This window comes from Panulirus ornatus, chromosome 12 (assembly GCF_036320965.1).
Source record: "Panulirus ornatus isolate Po-2019 chromosome 12, ASM3632096v1, whole genome shotgun sequence".
Lineage (NCBI taxonomy): Eukaryota > Metazoa > Arthropoda > Malacostraca > Decapoda > Palinuridae > Panulirus > Panulirus ornatus.
Genome location: NC_092235.1, coordinates 17,508,977 through 17,527,982, shown reverse-complemented (window position 1 = coordinate 17,527,982; position 19,006 = coordinate 17,508,977). Strand labels below are relative to the sequence as shown.

At 40.1% G+C, this 19,006-nt stretch overlaps 1 protein-coding gene across 5 annotated transcripts in view; it reads left to right on the top strand.

Moving 5' to 3' along the window:
• LOC139751806 (uncharacterized) overlaps positions 1–19,006 on the top strand; it is a 57,024-nt gene that overhangs the window by 19,173 nt on the left and 18,845 nt on the right. For 3 of the 5 annotated variants that reach the window (XM_071667386.1, XM_071667388.1, XM_071667387.1), the window contains 3 exons: positions 750–894; positions 9,906–10,846; positions 18,660–18,793. In XM_071667386.1, the coding sequence (XP_071523487.1) occupies positions 9,928–10,846; positions 18,660–18,793 (1,053 nt within the window). In that variant the 5' untranslated portion in view covers positions 750–894; positions 9,906–9,927. The remainder of the gene's footprint in view (positions 1–749; positions 895–9,905; positions 10,847–18,659; positions 18,794–19,006) is intronic. The other 2 variants (XM_071667389.1, XM_071667385.1) reach the window with 1 other exon arrangement.

Sequence of the window (19,006 nt, the reverse complement as noted above, 5' to 3'; positions counted from 1 at the left end):
AGGAAGATAAGTACTGTATGAAGAATGCTTAGCACAATCTCAGACCTACACAATGTTTGCTCCTTCACTTAAACTAAACCAATATGCATGGAAACATTTTTTTTGTCTTTTGGAGAGAAATGGAAGAATCAGTAGTAACTAAACAAATTTGTGTAGAAATTTCCTCGAGTGTTTTTCATGACAAGAATTAAGTGATTAAAATTATTTTACCATAAAGCTGTGACTGCAGTAGGAGCCTTTTGTTTCTGGGATGTAGCATCACTTTTTCTGGCCCTGTATGGAACGGACTATGGAGATCCTGTTTTTAGGGAAATGTAACTTCATCAAACCTGAGGTAGGAGCGTTGGAAGAATCCTCATTTATAGCCTTAATTTTACTGAGTATATGGCTATGGAGTGCTTTCTTTTGAGACGTCATTTACGCATGGCATTGGGATCAGGAAGTAGATTTAGTGAAATTTATATTGTCCTATACATAGATTTTTATTGAAATGTAAAGATCACTTTTTAAGGGTTGAGATTGATTGATTCATAAAGTTTTTGGTTAAGGATAAGGATCAGCTTTTATGGGCAAACATTTGCCCAAACCTAAAGTTGCCTGTTGAAAGTAAGACAGAAATATACTTACGATAACTTCATGGAAAAGCAAGTCAAGATTTCATTAGCCTTATAAAAGATTACTTGAAAGAGCACTTGCATGTTCATACTGGCTCCTTTAAGCCTTTGTAAGCATGGAACATTTCATTTCAGATTAAGAAGCTCATACTCCTCTCACAGCCAGAAGTGACTGCAAGAGCCTTTGTTGTAAAGGATATAATATTTATTTATCAAGAAACTTAATAGTTATTCATGAAAAGTATTTCCTAGTTGCAGATTCGTCTACTCAGATCTCAAGGTATACATCCATTGGGTATGTATGTATGTATAAGGCTCAGTCTTGTGGTCTTACCGCTACCTTGTTAACGCGGGAAATGGCAAATATGTATGAAAAAATATTTATCATACTTTTTCACAGTCTCCCATGTTAGTGAGGTAGTGCAAGGAAGCACGAAAGAATGGCCCAATCCGCCCACATACACAGGTATATACATACACGTCCACACACACACATATACATATCTATACATTTCATATTATCTTTTATTATACTTTGTCGCTATCTCCTGTGCTAGCGAGGTAGCACAAGGAAACAGACGAAAGAATGGCCCAACCCACCCACATACACATGTATATACATACACGTCCACACATGCACATGTACATACCTATACATCTCAACATATACATGTATATACACTCGCAGACATATACAAATATACACATGCACATAATTCATACTGTCTGCCCTTTATTCATTCCTGTCACCACCCCGCCACACATGAAATGATGAAATGACAACCCCCTCCCCCCGCATGTGTGTGAGGTAGCGCTAGGAAAAGACAACAAAGGCCACATTCGTTCACACTCATTCTATACCTGTCATGTATAATGCACTGAAACCACAGCTCCCTTTCCACATCCAGGCCCCACAAAACTTTCCATGGTTTACCCCAGACGCTTCACATGCCCTGGTTCAATCCATTGACAGCACGTCGACCCCGGTATTCCACATCGTTCCAATTCACTCTATTCCTTGCACGCCTTTGACCCTCCTGCATGTTCAGGCCCTGATCACTCAAAATCTTTTTCACTCCATCTTTTCCCCTCCAATTTGGTCTCCCACTTCTCGTTCCCTTCACCTTTGACACATATATCCTCTTTGTCAATCTTTCCTCACTCATTCTCTCCATGTGACCAAACCATTTCAAAACACCCTCTTCTGCTCTCTCAACTGCACTCTTTTTACTACCGTACATCTCTCTTACCTTTTCATTTCTTACTCGATCAAACCACCTCACACCACGTATCGTCCTCAAACATCTCGTTTCCACCACATCCACCCTCCTCCGCACAACTCTGTCTATAGCCCACGCCTCGCAACCATATAACATTGTTGGAACCACTATTCCTTCAAACATAACCATTTTTGCTTTCCAAGATAACATTCTTAATTTCCATACATTTTTCAACGCTCCCAGAACTTTTGCATCCTCCCACACCCTGTGATTCACTTCTGCTTCCATGGTTCCATCCGTTGCCAAATCCACTCCCAGATATCAAAAACACTTCACTTCCTCCAGTTTTTCTTCATTCAAACTTACCTCCCAATTGACTTGTCCCTCAACCCTACTGTACCTAATAACCTTGCTCTTATTCACATCTACTCTCAGCTTTCTTCTTTCATACACTTTACCAAACTCAGTCACCAGCTTGTGCAGTTTCTCATACACAGACATATACATATACACAAATGTACAGAATTCATAGTTGCTGCCTTTATTCATTCCTGTCGCCACCCCGCCTCACGTGAAATGACACCCCCTCCCCCCTTACGTGCGCGAGGTAGTGCTAGGAAAAGACAACAAAGGAAACATTCGTTCACACTCAGTCTCTAGCTGTCATGTGTAATGCACCAAAACCACAGCTCTCTTTCCACATCCGGCCCCCACAAAACTTTCCATGGTTTACCACAGACACTTCACATGCCCTGGTTCAATCCATTGACAGCACTTCAACCCTGGTAAACCACATCATTCCAATTCACTATATTCCGTGCACGCCTTTCACCCTCCTGCATGTTTAGGCCACAGTCACTCAATATCTTTTTCACTCCATCCTTCCACCTCTAATTTGGTTTCCCACTTCTCCTCATTCCCTCCTCCTCTGACACATATATATCACCTTTGTCAATCTTTCCTCACTCATTCTCTTTATGTGACCAAACCATTTCATTACACCCTCTTCTGCTTTCTCAACCACACTTTTTTTATTACCACACATCCCTCTTACCCTTTCATTAATTGATCAAACCACATCATACAACATATTGTCCTTAAACATCTCATTTCCAACACATCCACCCTCCTCCGCACAACCCTATCTATAGCCCATGCCTTGCAACCATATAACATTGGAACCACTGTTCCTTCAAACATACCCATTTTTGCCTTTCGAGGTAATTTTCTCACCTTCCACACATTCTTCAACACTCCCAGAACCTTCACCCCCTCCCCCACCCTTTGACTCACTTCCACTTCCATGGTTCCATCTGCTGCCAAATCCACTCCCAGATATCTAAAACACTTCACTTCCTCCAGTTTTTCTCCATTCAAATTTACCTCCCAAATGACTTGTCCCCATACCGTACTGTACCTAATAACCTTGCTCTTATTCACATTTACTCTCAGCATTCTTCTTTCACACACACTTTACTAAACTCAGTCACCAGCTTCTGCAGTTTCTCACCTGAATCAGCCACTAGGGCTGTATCATCAGCAAACAACAACTGACTCACTTCCCTAGCCCTCTCATCCACAACAGACTGCATACTTGCCCCTCTCTCCAAAATTCTTGCATTCACCTCCCTAACAGCCCCATCCATAAACAAATTAAACAGCCATGGAGACATCAAGCACCCCTACCGCAAACTGACATTCACTGGGAACCACCCACTTTCCTCTCTTCCTACTCGTACACATGCCTTACATCCTTGATAAAAACTTTCAATTGGTTCTAGCAACTTGCCTCCCACACTATATACTCTTAATACCTTTGACAGAGCATCTCAATCAACTCTTATCATATGCCTTCTCCAGATCCATAAATGCTACATACAAATCCATTTGTCTTTCTAAGTATTTCTGACATACATTCTTAAAAGCAAACACCTGATCCACACATCCTCTACCACTTCTGAAACCACACTGCTCTTCCCCAATCTGATGCTCTGTACATGCCTTCACCCTCTCAATCAATACCCTCCCATATGATTTCCCAGGAATACTCAACAAACTTATGCTTCTGTAATTTGAACACTCAACTTTATCCCTTTGCCTTTGAACATTGGCATTATGCAAGAATTCCGCCAGGCTCTTCACCATGAGCCATACATACATTGAATAGCCTCACCAACCACTCAACAACACAGTCACTCCCTTTTTTTTAATAAATTCCACTGCAGTACCATCCAAACCTGCCGCCTTGCCAGCTTTCATCTTCCGCAAAGCTTTCACTACCTCTTCTCTCTTTACCAAATCATTCTCCCTAATCCTCTCACTTTACACACCACCTTGACCAAAGCACCCTATATCTGCCACTATATCATCAAATGCATTCAACAAACCTTCAAAATACTCCCTCCATCTCCTTCTCACATCACCACTACTTGTTATTACCTCCCCATTATCCCCCTTCACCAATATTCCAATTCATTCTCTTGTCTTACGCACTTTATTTACCTCCTTCCTAAACATCTTTTTATTCTCCCCAAAATTTAATGATACTCTCTCACCCCAACTCTCATTTGCCCTTTTTTTCACCTCTTGCACCTTTCTCTTGACCTCCTGCTACTTTTTTTTTTCTGCATCTCCCTGTCATTTGCATTATTTCCCTGCAAAAATTGTCCAAATGCCTCTCTTTCCTCTTTCACTAATAATCTTACTTCTTTATCCCTCCACTCACCACTCACTACCCTTTCTAATCTGCCCACCTCCCATGCTTCTCATGCCACAAGCATCTTTTGCGCAAGCCATCACTGCTTCCCTAAATACATCCCATTCCTCCCCCACTCCCCTTACGTCCTTTGCTCTCACCTTTTTCCAATCTGCACTCAGTCTCTCCTGGTACTTCCTCGGACAAATCTCCTTCCCAAGCTCACTTACTCTCACCATTTTCTTCACCCCAGCATTCTCTCTTCTTTTCTGAAAACCTCTACAAATCTTCACCTTTGCCTCCACAAGATTATGACCAGACATCCCTCCAGTTACAACTCTCAGTACATTAACATGCAAAAGTCTCTGTTTCACGTGCCTATCAATTAACATGTAATCCAATAATGCTCTCTGGCCATGTATCCTACTCACATACATATACTTATGTATATCTCTTTTTAAACCAGGTTGTTCCAATCACTAGTCCTTTTTCACCACACAAATCTACAAGCTCTTCACCATTTCCATTTACAACACTGAACAACCAATGTCCGCTAATTATTCCCTCAACTGCCACATTACTCACCTTTGCATTCAAATCACCCATCACTATAACCTGGTGTGCTGCATCAAAACTGCTAACACACTCACTCAGTTGCTCTTAAAAGACTTGCCTCTCATGATCTCTCTTCTCATGACTAGGTGCATAGGCACCAGTATTCACCCATCTCTCTCTATCCACTTTCAGTTTTACCCATATCAATCTAAAGTTTACTTTCTTACACTCTATCACACACTCGCACAACTCTGTTTCAGCTGTAGTGCTACTCCTTCCTTTGCTCTTGTCCTCTCACCAACCCCTGACTTTACTCCCAAAACATTCCCAAACCACTCTTCCCCTTTACCCTTGAGCTTCGATTCACTCAGAGCCAAAACATCTAGTTTCCTTTCCTCAAACATAGTACCTATCTTTATACTTAAATGCTATTTTCCGCTTCAGCAAGGTAGCGCCTGGAAACAGACGAAGGATGGCCCATCCACTATTATGCACATATATATGCATAAATGCCCATACATGCACATATACATAACAATATATACACAGACATATTTACGCATGTACAGTTCATACCTGCTTGCCTTCATCCATTTCTGGCGCCACCCTGCCCACAGGAAACAGCATTGCTACCCCTTGCTTCAGCATGGTAGCGCCAGGAAAACAGACAAAAGAGGCCACATTTGTTCACTCAGTTTCCAGCTGTTGTGTAATGCACCAAAACCACAGCTCCCTATCCACATCCAGGCCCCACAGACTTATCCATGGTTTACTCCAGACATTTCTTATGCCCTTGTTCAGTCCATTGACAGCACGTCAATCTCGCTATACCACATCCTTCCAGTTCACTCTGTTCCTTACACACTTCTTCCCCTCCTGTATGTTCAGGCCCCGATTGCTCAAAATCTTTTCCACTCCACCCTTCCAACTTCAATTTGTTCTCCCTCTTCTTGTTCCTTCCACCATTGACACATATATCCTCTTTGTCAATCTTTCCTTACTCATTCTCTCCATAATGATGATAATGGTAAAAATAATGATGATAATAATAAAAATATGTTTTAATGGAAATGGTGAAGAGCTTGTGGATATGTTTGCTGAAAAAGGACTGGTGATTGGGAATACCTGGTTTGAAAAGAGATATACATAAATATACATATGTATGTGAGATGTTTAGAGAGCATTACTGAATTACATGTTGATTGAAATGGCATGTAAAAGAGAGACTTTTGGATGTTGATGTGCTGATAGGGGCAGGTGGTGGGATGTCTGATCACTATCTTGTGGATGCGAAGGTGAAGATTTGTAGAGGTTTTCAGAATAGAAGAGAGAATGTTGAGGAGAATAAAGTGGTGAGTGTAAGTGAGCTTGGAAGGGAGACTTGTGTGAGGAAGTACCAGGGGAGACTGGCAGAAGGTGAGAGCACATAAGGGGAGTGGGGGAAGAATGGGATGTATTTAGGGAAGCAGTGATGGCTTGCGCAAAAGATGCATGTGGCATGAGAAAGGTGGGAGGTGGGCAGATTAGAAAGGGTAGTGAGTGGTGGGATGAAGAAGTAAGATTGTTGGTGAAAGAGAAGAGAGAGGCGTTTGGACGATTTTTGCAGAGAAGTAGTGCAAATGACTGGGAGATGTATAAAAGAAAGTGGCAGAAGGTCAAGAGAAAGGTGCAAGAAGTGAAAAAGAGGGCATATGAGTGTTGGGGTGAGAGTATCTTTTAAATTTTTTGGAGAATAAAAAGATGTTTTGGAAGGAGGTAAATAACGTGTGTATGACGAGAATAAATGGGAACTTCGGTGAAGGGGGCAAATGGGGAGGTAATGATAACTAATGATGAAGTGAGGAGATGGAGTGAGTATTTTGAAGGTTTGTTGAATGTGTTTGATGATAGAGTGGCAAATATAGGGTGTTTTGGTTGTGGTGTGTGAAGAGAGAGGTTTAGGGAGAATGGTTTGGTAAGCAGAGAAGAGGTAACGAAGGCTTTGCGGAAGATGAAAGCTGGCAAGGTAGCAGGTTTGGATGGTGTTGCTGTGGAATTTATTAAGAAAAGGGGTGACTGTGTTGTTGATTGGTTGGTAGGGATATTCAGTGTATGTATGGAGCATGGTGAAGTGCCTGAGGATTGGCGGAATGCATGCATATTGCCATTGTGCAAAAGAAAGGGGATAAAGGTGAGTGTTCAAATTACAGAGGCATGAGTTTCTTGAGTATTCCTGGGAAATTATATGGGAGGGTATTGATTGAGAGGGCAAACGCATGTACAGAGCATAAGACTGGGGAAGAGCAGTGTGATAGAGGGTGGATGTGTGGATTAGGTGTTTGCTTTGAAGAATGTGTTTCAGAATACGTAGAAAAACAAATGGATTTGTATGTAGCATTTATGGATCTGGAGAAGGCATATGATATGGTTGATTGAGATGCTCTATGGAAGGTCTTAAGAGTGGGGTAAGTTGCTAGAAGCATTTAAAAGTTTTTACCAAGGATGTAAGGCATGTGTACGAGTAGGAGGGGAGGAAAGTGATTGGTTCCTAGCAAATGTCATTTTGTGGCAGGGGTGTGTGATGTCTCCATGGTTGTTTAATTTGTTTATGGATGGGTTGGTTAGGGAGATGAAAGCAAGAGTTTTGGAGAGATGGGCAAGTATGCAGACTGTTATGAATGAGAGGGCTTGGGAAGTGAGTCAGTTGTTATTCGCTGATGATACAGCGCTGGTGGCTGATTCGGGTGAGAAACTGCATTAGTTGGTGACTGAGTTTGGTAAAGTGTGTGAAAGAAGAAAGTTGAGAGTGAATGTGAATAAGAGCGAGATTCAGTAGGGTTGAGGGACAAGCTAATTTGGAGTTAAGTTTGAATGGAGAAAAACTGGAGTAAGTGAAATGTTTTAGATATCTGGGAGTGGACTTAGCGGTGGATAGAACCATGGAAGTGAATGTGATTTACTGGATGGGGGAGTGTGCAAAGGTTCTAGGGCATTGAAGAATGTGTGGAAGGTGAGAACATTATCTTGGATAGCAAAAATGGGTATGTTTGAAGGAATAGTGGTTCCAACAATGTTCTATGATTGCAAGGCATGGGCTGTGGATAGGATTGTGCGGAGGAGGGTGGATGTGTTGGAAATGAATGTTTGAGGGCAGTATGTGGTGTGAGGTGGTTTGATCGAGTAAGTAATGAAAGGGTAACAGAGATGTGTGGTAATAAGTAGAGTGTGGTTGAGAGAGCAGAAGAGGGTATTGAAATGGTTTGGACACATGGAAAGAATGAGTGAGGAAAGACTGACAAAAAGATATATGTGTCAGAGGTGGAGGGAAGAAGGAGAAGCAGGAGACCAAATTGGAGGTGGAAGGATCGAGTGAAAAAGATTTTGAGTGATCAGGTCCTGAACATAAAGGAGGGTGAAAGGCATGCAAGGAATAGAGTGAACTGGAATGTGTGGTATACCGGGGTCAACATGCTGTCATTGGATTGAACCAGGGCATGTGAAGTGTCTGGAGTAAACCATGGAAAGGTGTGTTGGACCTGGATGTGGAAAGGGAGCTGTGGTTTCGATGCATTACACATGACAGGTAGAGACAGTGTGAATGAATGTGGCCATTTTTTGTCTTATTCTGATGCTACCTTGCTGGAGGGGGAGTGGGGGTTGCTATTTCATGTGTGGTGGGGTGGTGACGGGAATGGATGAAGGCAGCAAGTATGAATATGTACGTGTGTATATATGTACATGTCTGTGTATGTATACATTGAAATTATATGTATGTATATGTGCATGTATGGGCGTTTATGTATATATATGTGTATGTGGATGGGTTGGGCCAATCTTCATCTGTTTCCTTGCGTTACCTCGCTAATGTGGGTAACAGCGATTAAGTATAATAGATAAATGAAATATGATAATAATAATAATAATAATAAGCGTGAGACAGAATTCAGTTAGTAGTGACTGATGTGAATTTATGGCTAAAACGCACCACCGTCTTATCCATGCAAATTATATTATGGAGCTGGGTAAGTTGCTGTATGGTGGTGAGTCTCTATGAATGAGCATTAGCCAGCCTCACAGGTATTATAGTAGTTAGGAGAGTAAATGTATGCTGGATACACCCCATACTGGAGATAAAACAATGTTTTGATCTCCTTTAAATCAAATTCGCTTTCTCATGCTGATAGAGCTGTGCCACTGCTTGAGAAATGGGTTTTCATGCTTCAGAACATATATATCTAATCATAAGAATATAGTAGTGTGTGTTTTTACCAGTGTGGCACTGACTTATGAATTTGAGGTGCCATGTAATTTTGGATGTGCTTTTCTCTCATATTTGAAAGATATACATTCAGTAGTAGAATGTGATTGGGTGCATGTGCAAAATTTTTTGAGGACTTTGGTTCCGTAAAGGGGATGGAGTAAAGGCCAGAATTCAAGAGAAACTTTGAATTTTGAATGTCATAAATGATTAAGCAGTGGGATACTGTGTTAAGAGGTATGGCCAAATAGAGGAATTATAAAAGAAGACTTCAGAAATATGTGTGAATTGATTTTGTATATGTGTTGGGAGATGATATATACAAGGACTGAATTAGATAGGAGGGGCTACAATTACAAGGTAACGTAAGATATTATTGTAAGTCTGTGTATGGGAATGTGTGTTTAAAAGAGAGCTGTTGATTATTGTCAGGTGGTTTGTTATCAAAGCTGATTGGATGTGATTATTCCTTAGCTAGTCCACAGCTAGCCCACTGAGTAGAATAAATTGATAAATTTACTAAGTTATATATGCAAAAGTGTATTTAATTTCAATGTGTGATAGAATTTTAATCATTCTTCCAGACAAACATCACACTCATTCAAGATGTGGCAACAGATGTTGATCCTGATCATGTTGGGCTGGATAGTAGATCCTGGTGTTTTATCAGCAGTTACAGTTTCTACCACGAAAATGGAAATCTCTTCTGTACTTCCAAGCACAGAGAATGATAGTGTAGATTCAGTGGATGTTACTGGGGAGGGAAGTGTTCCAGAGAAGGAACAAATAGATTTCACTGGAAATGAAAATGTCACTGAATCCAGGAAGCTCACAAATTCCAGTGAGAAATTTGAAAAGCCACATGAGAGTGAATCCAACTCTCCAGTACATTTAAATGATACCCTTAGAGGCAGTAAAACAGAATCTTCTGCTACTTCTGTAGGCAAAGATGATGTGATTAAAGAAAATGAAGTTAGTAATTCTTCAAGGGAGATAAAAGAATCAAATAATGAGGGAACTGTTCCTGTTGCTAGTCATGATATGGAAATTGATAACTTTCATGATAAGGATTCTGTACCTAATATTACAGATGGCCAAAGTGATGAAAGTGATAATCAGGAAGAGGAAGAGAATAACGTTAGACAGTCATTCAGGAATAAGGGTGCACAGACTTCCAATAGTACTTCGGAAAACAGTCTTAGAAATACAAGTAAAGTGGTCTTGGACTCTAAAGTTTCAAGTGCACCAGAGTCATCAAGATCTGATTCCATTGTTACACCACCACCAAATCCAACTAGTCACAGTGAGGTTAAACACACAGAACTTTCAAAGAATATAACCTCCACTTCCACCAGCACAACAACAGTTGCAGCAAAAGTGAACAATGAGGGATCTGTAGAATCACCATTTCAAGTCATGGATGAGATAAATACTGGAGAAACAGGTAGTCAGTCCTCAGAAATGAATGAAGTTCCTGCTAGTGATGAAAATTATGACAAAGTGGATCTTCTAGGGGGAAAAGAAGGTAAGGGATGACACAGAGTGATTTACTGAATAGCAGTATTTTACAGTAATATAATAGTTATGATTTTACAGATTGAAAATCACCAGTTATCAGGAAATCTATCAGGCCTGCTTTGTGGGAAAAGCTTAGGGTTATTGAAGGAACAGTTTTTCTTTTAATCTTATTTCTTCCCTGAATAGTTCATGTTCTTTGCTAACATTGTCATTACAACTTCACTCTTTGATTGTTGCATCCTTAAAACAGTCCATTCATGTGATAGAGAAAGTATAGGTTCTTTTTTGTTTCACTTTTGCCTCAGATGCTTCATTTTCTTGTCCCACATTCTTTATTAGTTTTGTAGTTTGAGCTAGTTGTACTTTACTTTTCCCAGTAAACCTATTTTGTTAATTACTGCTTCTTCACATTTTTCTCCCTTTGCACCTCCATTTCCTTTGAGGTGGAATCACAATAGCATTTCTTGCACCAGTTTCCTTATTTCCATCAGTTTCCTCCCTCTTGCTGTGTCACACTTGAGTAAAACAAATGGGGAATATCGTACTCTTTGACATCCTCTTCTTTGATTTTGTTGTGAACATGGGATCTCCAATGTCCAGTAAACGATGGTACTGTATTTACTCAATAAGGCATTCTTTAGACTGATGTTTCCTCCCTAGAATGAATGCTGTGAAGGCCACGGTAAAATCATGCCTGCCTCAGAGATGAACCCACTTGGTATAAAAGTAAACAAGATGAACCCACATGGTATAAAAGTACACAAAACAAATGAGATATGTTTAGAAATTTGGACTTCTATATAAATCAAAATAGAATATATGCAATAGAACTACATCATATACAACATACTAGTAATTATTTTGAACTATGTTTAGAAATTTGGACTTCTATATAAATCAAAATAGAATATATGCAATAGAACTACATCATATACAACATACCAGTAATTATTTTGAACTATTGTATATTTCATTTAAGTCAAAATTTCCACTCAAGTGGAAATTTTCATGATGTATGAGAAAAGTTGCTATGTCAGAAAATTATCATAGGAAGTTATGCCTATTTTAGTTACTTAAGGGAACTCATCCATATCACCACTTGAGGTTAAAAGTAAAGATACTTAGATGTACTTGACACTTATTTTAAACTTAATATTGATCTGCAGTGGGTGTGATCTCAGTCTTCAGTGAGCTTGATTGAGAACAGAAACAAGAGGCATTTTACAATTGTTGCTTCATAGGTATGGAATTAGAATGTAAAGAACTCAACTGCATCAGGCCTTGTCAGCATATCAAACTTTCATGTAAAACACTTGGGCCCATTTGCAATCTTAGTACATACAGATATCTTCAACCACTCCTGACTACACAATAAAATCTTTAAAGTTTGGAAATTTGCTTTCCTAATACCAGCTTTAAAACCCTCCAAACCATGCAATTTCCCATCATCCTACCGCCTTATATGACTTCTGTCTTCACTATCCAAACTCTGAAAAATTGATCCAGAACAGAGTCAAACAAAACATTTTAATCTCACTTACACAACATGGCTTCAGACCAGTGTTACTCAAACATGGTGTAGTGGTTAGCATTCCTGACCTTGATGCATCCACGAGCCATATACAGTTCAAATCGTGGTTGTGGCAGTCACCCACAGCCAACTCATCTGTTTTCTAGTCCTGAATCCTCGTATGTGGCAACATTTGTACTGAGGGGTGAGCATCAGGCTTCATGTTCATGCTGAGAGACATGGTGGTACTGGTATGAGTATTAGATGAGCCCCTAACTCAAACATGTGTTTGGTATAAATGTAGACTTTATTCTCACCCCTTTTGCTTTTGCAGTATTCCTGTTAATCCTCATAATTCTCCAGTTTCATTATGTAATTATAATTGTAGTATTTTTATAATTTTTGCCAAAAATAATTTCCCCCCCCCAAAAAAAAAATTTAACACAACCCTCAGGAACATCCTTGCAACCCTCATTTAGGTCTCAGCCCTAGCTCTGCAAACCACTGCTTGATAACCAGCCACTCCACCATACTACACACTGACCTCACACACATCTTCACATGAGATTTACATGAGAAAGACAGATAACAGGAGGCTTGATTGGCCCACAACTGGGTTGTATGGTTAAAAAAATAAAATTGACAAGAAAATGTAATTCAGCTCAGCAGTTTTTAAGCTATCACCAACTCCCTGCTACTACACATTAGCCTCCCACTGTCCCCGTTACCGCTGTTGTATATACAGTGTGTCTGGCATTTTTCTCAAAGTATACACGAATATAAAATATTTGTATAAACAACTTTTAAAGGTATATATAGTCTTAGCATTCACTACATCTGACGGTAACTCATTCCAGTGCTCAACACACAGGAAAAGAGGCTTTTTCCCCACGTTTGAACTACATCTTTTAGCTTTGTGTTTTTTCCATTTGTCCTGATAACCGTATTTTCATGTATTTCAAAAAGATGTTTGTGATTTATGTTATCGAATTTGCTATCGAACCTGTTCAGAATTTTGAACACTTAATTAAGTCACCACGAAGTCTAAGTTTTTCAAGGGATAAGAGATCCAATCATTTTAGCCTCTTCATATGCCAGATTACCTAAGGGGTGGGATCAAGTTTGTCATGCATCATTGTACTTGCTGTAATTTTTCCTCATCTTTCTTATAGTCTGGGAACCAAAACTGGACAGCATATTCAAGGTGTGGTCTTATTAGAGAATTATAAAATGTGTAAATTGTTTCTCATGTCTTGTAATCTATGTTCCTGGCTATGAAACCTAACATTTGGTTGCCTTTGTTTACCTTCTGTTTGACACTGTTTAGTGTACTTTAGGTAATTGCTAATGACACCTCAGAGGTCCTTTTCTTCATTCACTTTAGTTAAAGAGTTTCCGAATAGTTCGTAGTCATAACAAATATTCTTGTCTCCAAAGTGCATAACTTTACGCTTGTCTTCATTAAACTTCATTTGCCATCTGTTTGACCACTCTGCTGGGAAGTTAAGATCTCTTTGAATCATTTCACAGTCCCACTTGTGTACAGCCCTATCTCTTTCCTAGTTTAATATCGTCGGCAGATTTAGAGATCTTAGATATGAGACCAAATTCTAGGTCATTAATGTATATTATGGATTGCGCAAAAGATGCTTGTGGCATGAGAAGAGTGGGAGGTGAGTTGATTAGAAAGGGTAGTGAGTGGTGGGATGAAGAAGTAAGAGTATTAGTGAAAGAGAAGAGAGAGGCATTTGCAGGGAAAAAATGAAATTGAGTGGGAGACGTATAAAAGAAAGAGACAGGAGGTCAAGAGAAAGGTGCAAGAGGTGAAAAAAAGGGCAAATGAGAGTTGGGGTGAGAGAGTATCATTAAATTTTAGGGAGAATAAAAAGATGTTCTGGAAGGAGGTAAATAAAGTGCGTAAGACAAGGGAGCAAATGGGAACTTCAGTGAAGGGCGCAAATGGGGAGGTGATAACAAGTAGTGGTGATGTGAGAAGGAGATGGAGTGAGTATTTTGAAGGTTTGTTGAATGTGATTGATGATAGAGTGGCAGATATAGGGTGTTTTGGTCGAGGTGGTGTGCAAAGTGCGAGGGTTAGGGAAAATGATTTGGTAAACAGAGAAGAGGTAGTAAAAGCTTTGCGGAAGATGAAAGCCGGCAAGGCAGCAGGTTTGGATGGTATTGCAGTGGAATTTATTAAAAAAGAGGGGTGACTGTATTGTTGACTGGTTGGTAAGGTTATTTAATGTATGTATGACTCATGGTGAGGTGCCTGAGGATTGGCGGAATGCGTGCATAGTGCCATTGTACAAAGGCAAAGGGGATAAGAGTGAGTGCTCAAATTACAGAGGTATAAGTTTGTTGAGTATTCCTGGCAGATTATATGGGAGGGTATTGATTGAGAGGGTGAAGGCATGTACAGAGCATCAGATTGGGGAAGAGCAGTGTGGTTTCAGAAGTGGTAGAGGATGTGTGGATCAGGTGTTTGCTTTGAAGAATGTATGTGAGAAATACTTAGAAAAGCAAATGGATTTGTATGTAGCATTTATGGATCTGGAGAAGGCATATGATAGAGTTGATAGAGATGCTCTGTGGAAGGTATTAAGAATATATGGTGTGGGAGGCAAGTTGTTAGAAGCAGTGAAAAGTTTTTATCGAGATGTAAGGCATGTGTACGTATAGGAAGAGAGGAAAGTGATTGGTTCTCAGTGAATGTAGGTTTGCGGCAGGGGTGTGTGATGTCTCCATGGTTGTTTAATTTGTTTATGGATGGGGTTGTTAGGGAGGTGAATGCAAGAGTTTTGGAAAGAGGGGCAAGTATGAAGTCTGTTGGGGATGAGAGAGCTTGGGAAGTGAGTCAGTTGTTGTTCGCTGATGATACAGCGCTGGTGGCTGATTCATGTGAGAAACTGCAGAAGCTGGTGACTGAGTTTGGTAAAGTGTGTGAAAGAAGAAAGTTAAGAGTAAATGTTAAGAGTAAAGGTTATTAGGTACAGTAGGGTTGAGGGTCAATTCAATTGGGAGGTGAGTTTGAATGGAGAAAAACTGGAGGAAGTGAAGTGTTTTAGATATCTGGGAGTGGATCTGGCAGCAGATGGAACCATGGAAGCGGAAGTGGATCATAGGGTGGGGGAGGGGGCGAAAATTCTGGGAGCCTTGAAGAATGTGTGGAAGTCGAGAACAGTATCTCGGAAAGCAAAAATGGGTATGTTTGAAGGAATAGTGGTTCCAACAATGTTGTATGGTTGCGAGGCGTGGACTATGGATAGAGTTGTGCGCAGGAGGATGGATGTGCTGGAAATGAGATGTTTGAGGACAATGTGTGGTGTGAGGTGGTTCGATCGAGTAAGTAACGTAAGGGTAAGAGAGATGTGTGGAAATAAAAAGAGCGTGGTTGAGAGAGCAGAAGAGGGTGTTTTGAAATGGTTTGGTCACATGGAGAGAATGAGTGAGGAAAGATTGACCAAGAGGATATATGTGTCGGAGGTGGAGGGAACGAGGAGAAGAGGGAGACCAAATTGGAGGTGGAAAGATGGAGTGAAAATGATTTTGTGTGATCGGGGCCTGAACATGCAGGAGGGTGAAAGGAGGGCAAAGAATAGAGTGAATTGGAGCGATGTGGTATACCGGGGTTGAATTGCTGTCAGTGGATTGAATCAAGGCATGTGTATGGGGGTGGGTTGGGCCATTTCTTTCGTCTGTTTCCTTGCGCTACCTCGCAAACGCGGGAGACAGCGACAAAGCAATAAAAAAAAAAAAAAAAAAAAGAATTGGGCCTAGGACTGACCCCTGTGGCTTCACCAAACCACAGCCCCACTCATCTGCAGTACTAGTGGCAGTAGTTATCATCAGAGCATTTGACACTACCCCCAGCACATCTTCACACAAAACATACTTGACATAGCAGTAACAAAACATGGGTGGCCAGTTTTATAGCCAGCCACCATGATAGTAACTCATAGTGGTTTCATAAAACATGTAAACTCTAGAGTGGAGTTCCCAAAGGAGCATTCCTCTCTCCAGCCCTCTTCAGTCTCTTCCCACATGACCTCCAGCAGACCACAGCATGAAGGTCACTTCCTTTGAAGGCTACCTCACAATCACAACACCCTGACACCACAATAACAACAGCAAGCATCCCAGACTACTTTAGACAATTAGAATTGTGGGTCACCCATAACAGAATGTCTTCATCTCCCCAGAACTCTTCAAGCACTCTTTTAACCCCAGGTTGACATGGATCCAGGTCACATCCTCTGGTCTCAATGAATGGACAGTTCCACTGAACAAAATAATAGATATTCTAGGCATCACTTATCTGCCAATCAACACAAAAGCAGTGCACAAACTAAATGGCCTCAGAACACTAACTCGCACCAGATTTGGACAAGTAAACTATTCCCTGAGCATCCTTCACATACATTTCATCTGTTCCTATGCTACCTGTGGCTCATTTGCCTGTTTATCATCCCTCCCAAAAACAGGTATAACAAAAGATGCAAATCCTCAAGAACTATACAGTGAAACAAAGGTCCTTTCAAGGTAATCCCACTTTAACTTGCTCAGCACTCATTTTTTTTTGCAGCAGCACCAGCATTGGATCCCTCACATCTAAACAACTCTGTATCACACCACGACTCCCAAACAGAAATAAAATGGTTACCCCCTGCCTCACGCAGCATCCTATTCTAACAGAAAACATACACATTAGTACTTTTTGATGACAACATTTTGATTATTTTTCTGTTTGTGAGTACAGTGAAAATGGCCAGTCGCTCCCACTCAACATAACTCCGATTATTTTGGGCATCACATATGACACAATTGTGACATTCATTTCCCCCACCACAATCATCATTGCAACTACAGCAAACAAATTTTATACCCTAAGAACATTTAGAAAAATATGAATTCCTTACTATCCTCTACAAACAATTCATCCACTTAACCCAAAACTGTGCCTCACCTGCCTGGTCATCTTCCATGTCAAAAGCAGATATAACAAAGCTGCAAACCACACAAAACAAAGCTATCAGACCAATCAGTGGTTGCCTAGCAACTATAAACGCTTGATGCCCGCACAGTGAATCATGCATCCTCCCAGTATAGTCTGACTTCACTATGCCTGGTGCTCAGTTCTTTTCAAGGGCACTAGTCCATTCCCATCCAAACTCCATAACTAACCACCAATCCCAAGTAGAAAAAAAAAATATTCACCCCAACTTCACCCTTCTACAACCTCTACTCACAGATCCCTGCACCCCCAGGAAACATTGCTCTAAGTAAATATATGCATTGAAATGACATGACATACTATATGCACTGAAATGACCTAGCAACCATTAAACTTTCACCTTTTCAACTCATTGTGGAATGCCACCCCATCTAATATACCCCCTTATGAAAGTACACTTGCCAGACATATACGAATGACACTTTCTTATCTGTGCTCAAAACATCATTCTTCCCGACAACACTACTAGCAATGATTCATCATTCTTAGAACCCTTCATGCCTATGATGCAACTATCACAATGAAGATACTGAACGTTTAATACTGAATTGCCCTCCGCTCTCCCAAATAACCCCAAATAAACATAAACGCTTCAATGCACATATGATGTACAGTCCTGTCTGGTGGCTGTGATTGGCTTCCTGTATGCTGCAGGTGCCCCTTAGAAGATAGAAGGGGCTCCTAAGGGAGGATTATTTGTCGATAGGCTTCTCTCATTATTGCCTTTGAATTAGGATGACATGTCACCAGTTATATTCCAGGGATTTGGTTACTTAGTTAAGCCCCACAGATTTCAAAGAGCCACATTAGTTATAATGAATTTTTCATGTCTGGATGGTCTTATTACAATTAAAATGTTTGTGTAGTTTTGTTAAAAAGGAAGATGCCTAAATTTAAGTAAGAGTGATGTTATGGTAAATTCCTTTAAATAAGAAAGATGAAGCAGGTAGAGAAGACTGTACTTGGTAAAAGCAGGCAATGGAAGCTAACAAAGGTGATGTGTAGCTTCATTTTTCTAAGACCTTGTTAAGTCTTAATGTGAATATTGTCAGAAAGTTCCTTTTGGTCCAAAAAAGTATTCTAAAAAATTTTGTTTTCTAGAACAATGTCTCTTGGGTTATCATGCCTGATATTTGTATTTGTAATCGATACAAAATATGCCATGAAATTCGCTGTATCCAAGTATTTTTGTTTTCTTATTGTAGATTTGGATAAACAAGTTATGAATGACATGTTTATTATGTGACTTTGCATATTACATGATTATATGAGTCCTAATGAAAGTTTGACCAACAGATTTTGGTGAGAAAACTATTATCGACAATGGGGGAAAGTTCAGTGACGATGAGGACTCGCACTTCTTCGCTTACTTCCTTACTATCATGGTTACTGCCATTATATTCTACCTCATCTTCCACAATAAACAAAGAGTAAGACATTAAGTATTCATGTGCTTGATAGAAAATAGAGTTGGGTGTAAGTACATCTTCATGCCATGAACAGTCATTTATGAGAATTTATGCATACATTGAAAGACATTCCATACAATAATCAGCTTCAGTACTCCAAGAGAGTTGATGTGATTTCCTAAAAGTGCAATTTTGCTGTCAAAAAAATAAAATTATTAGATATTTTGAACATAA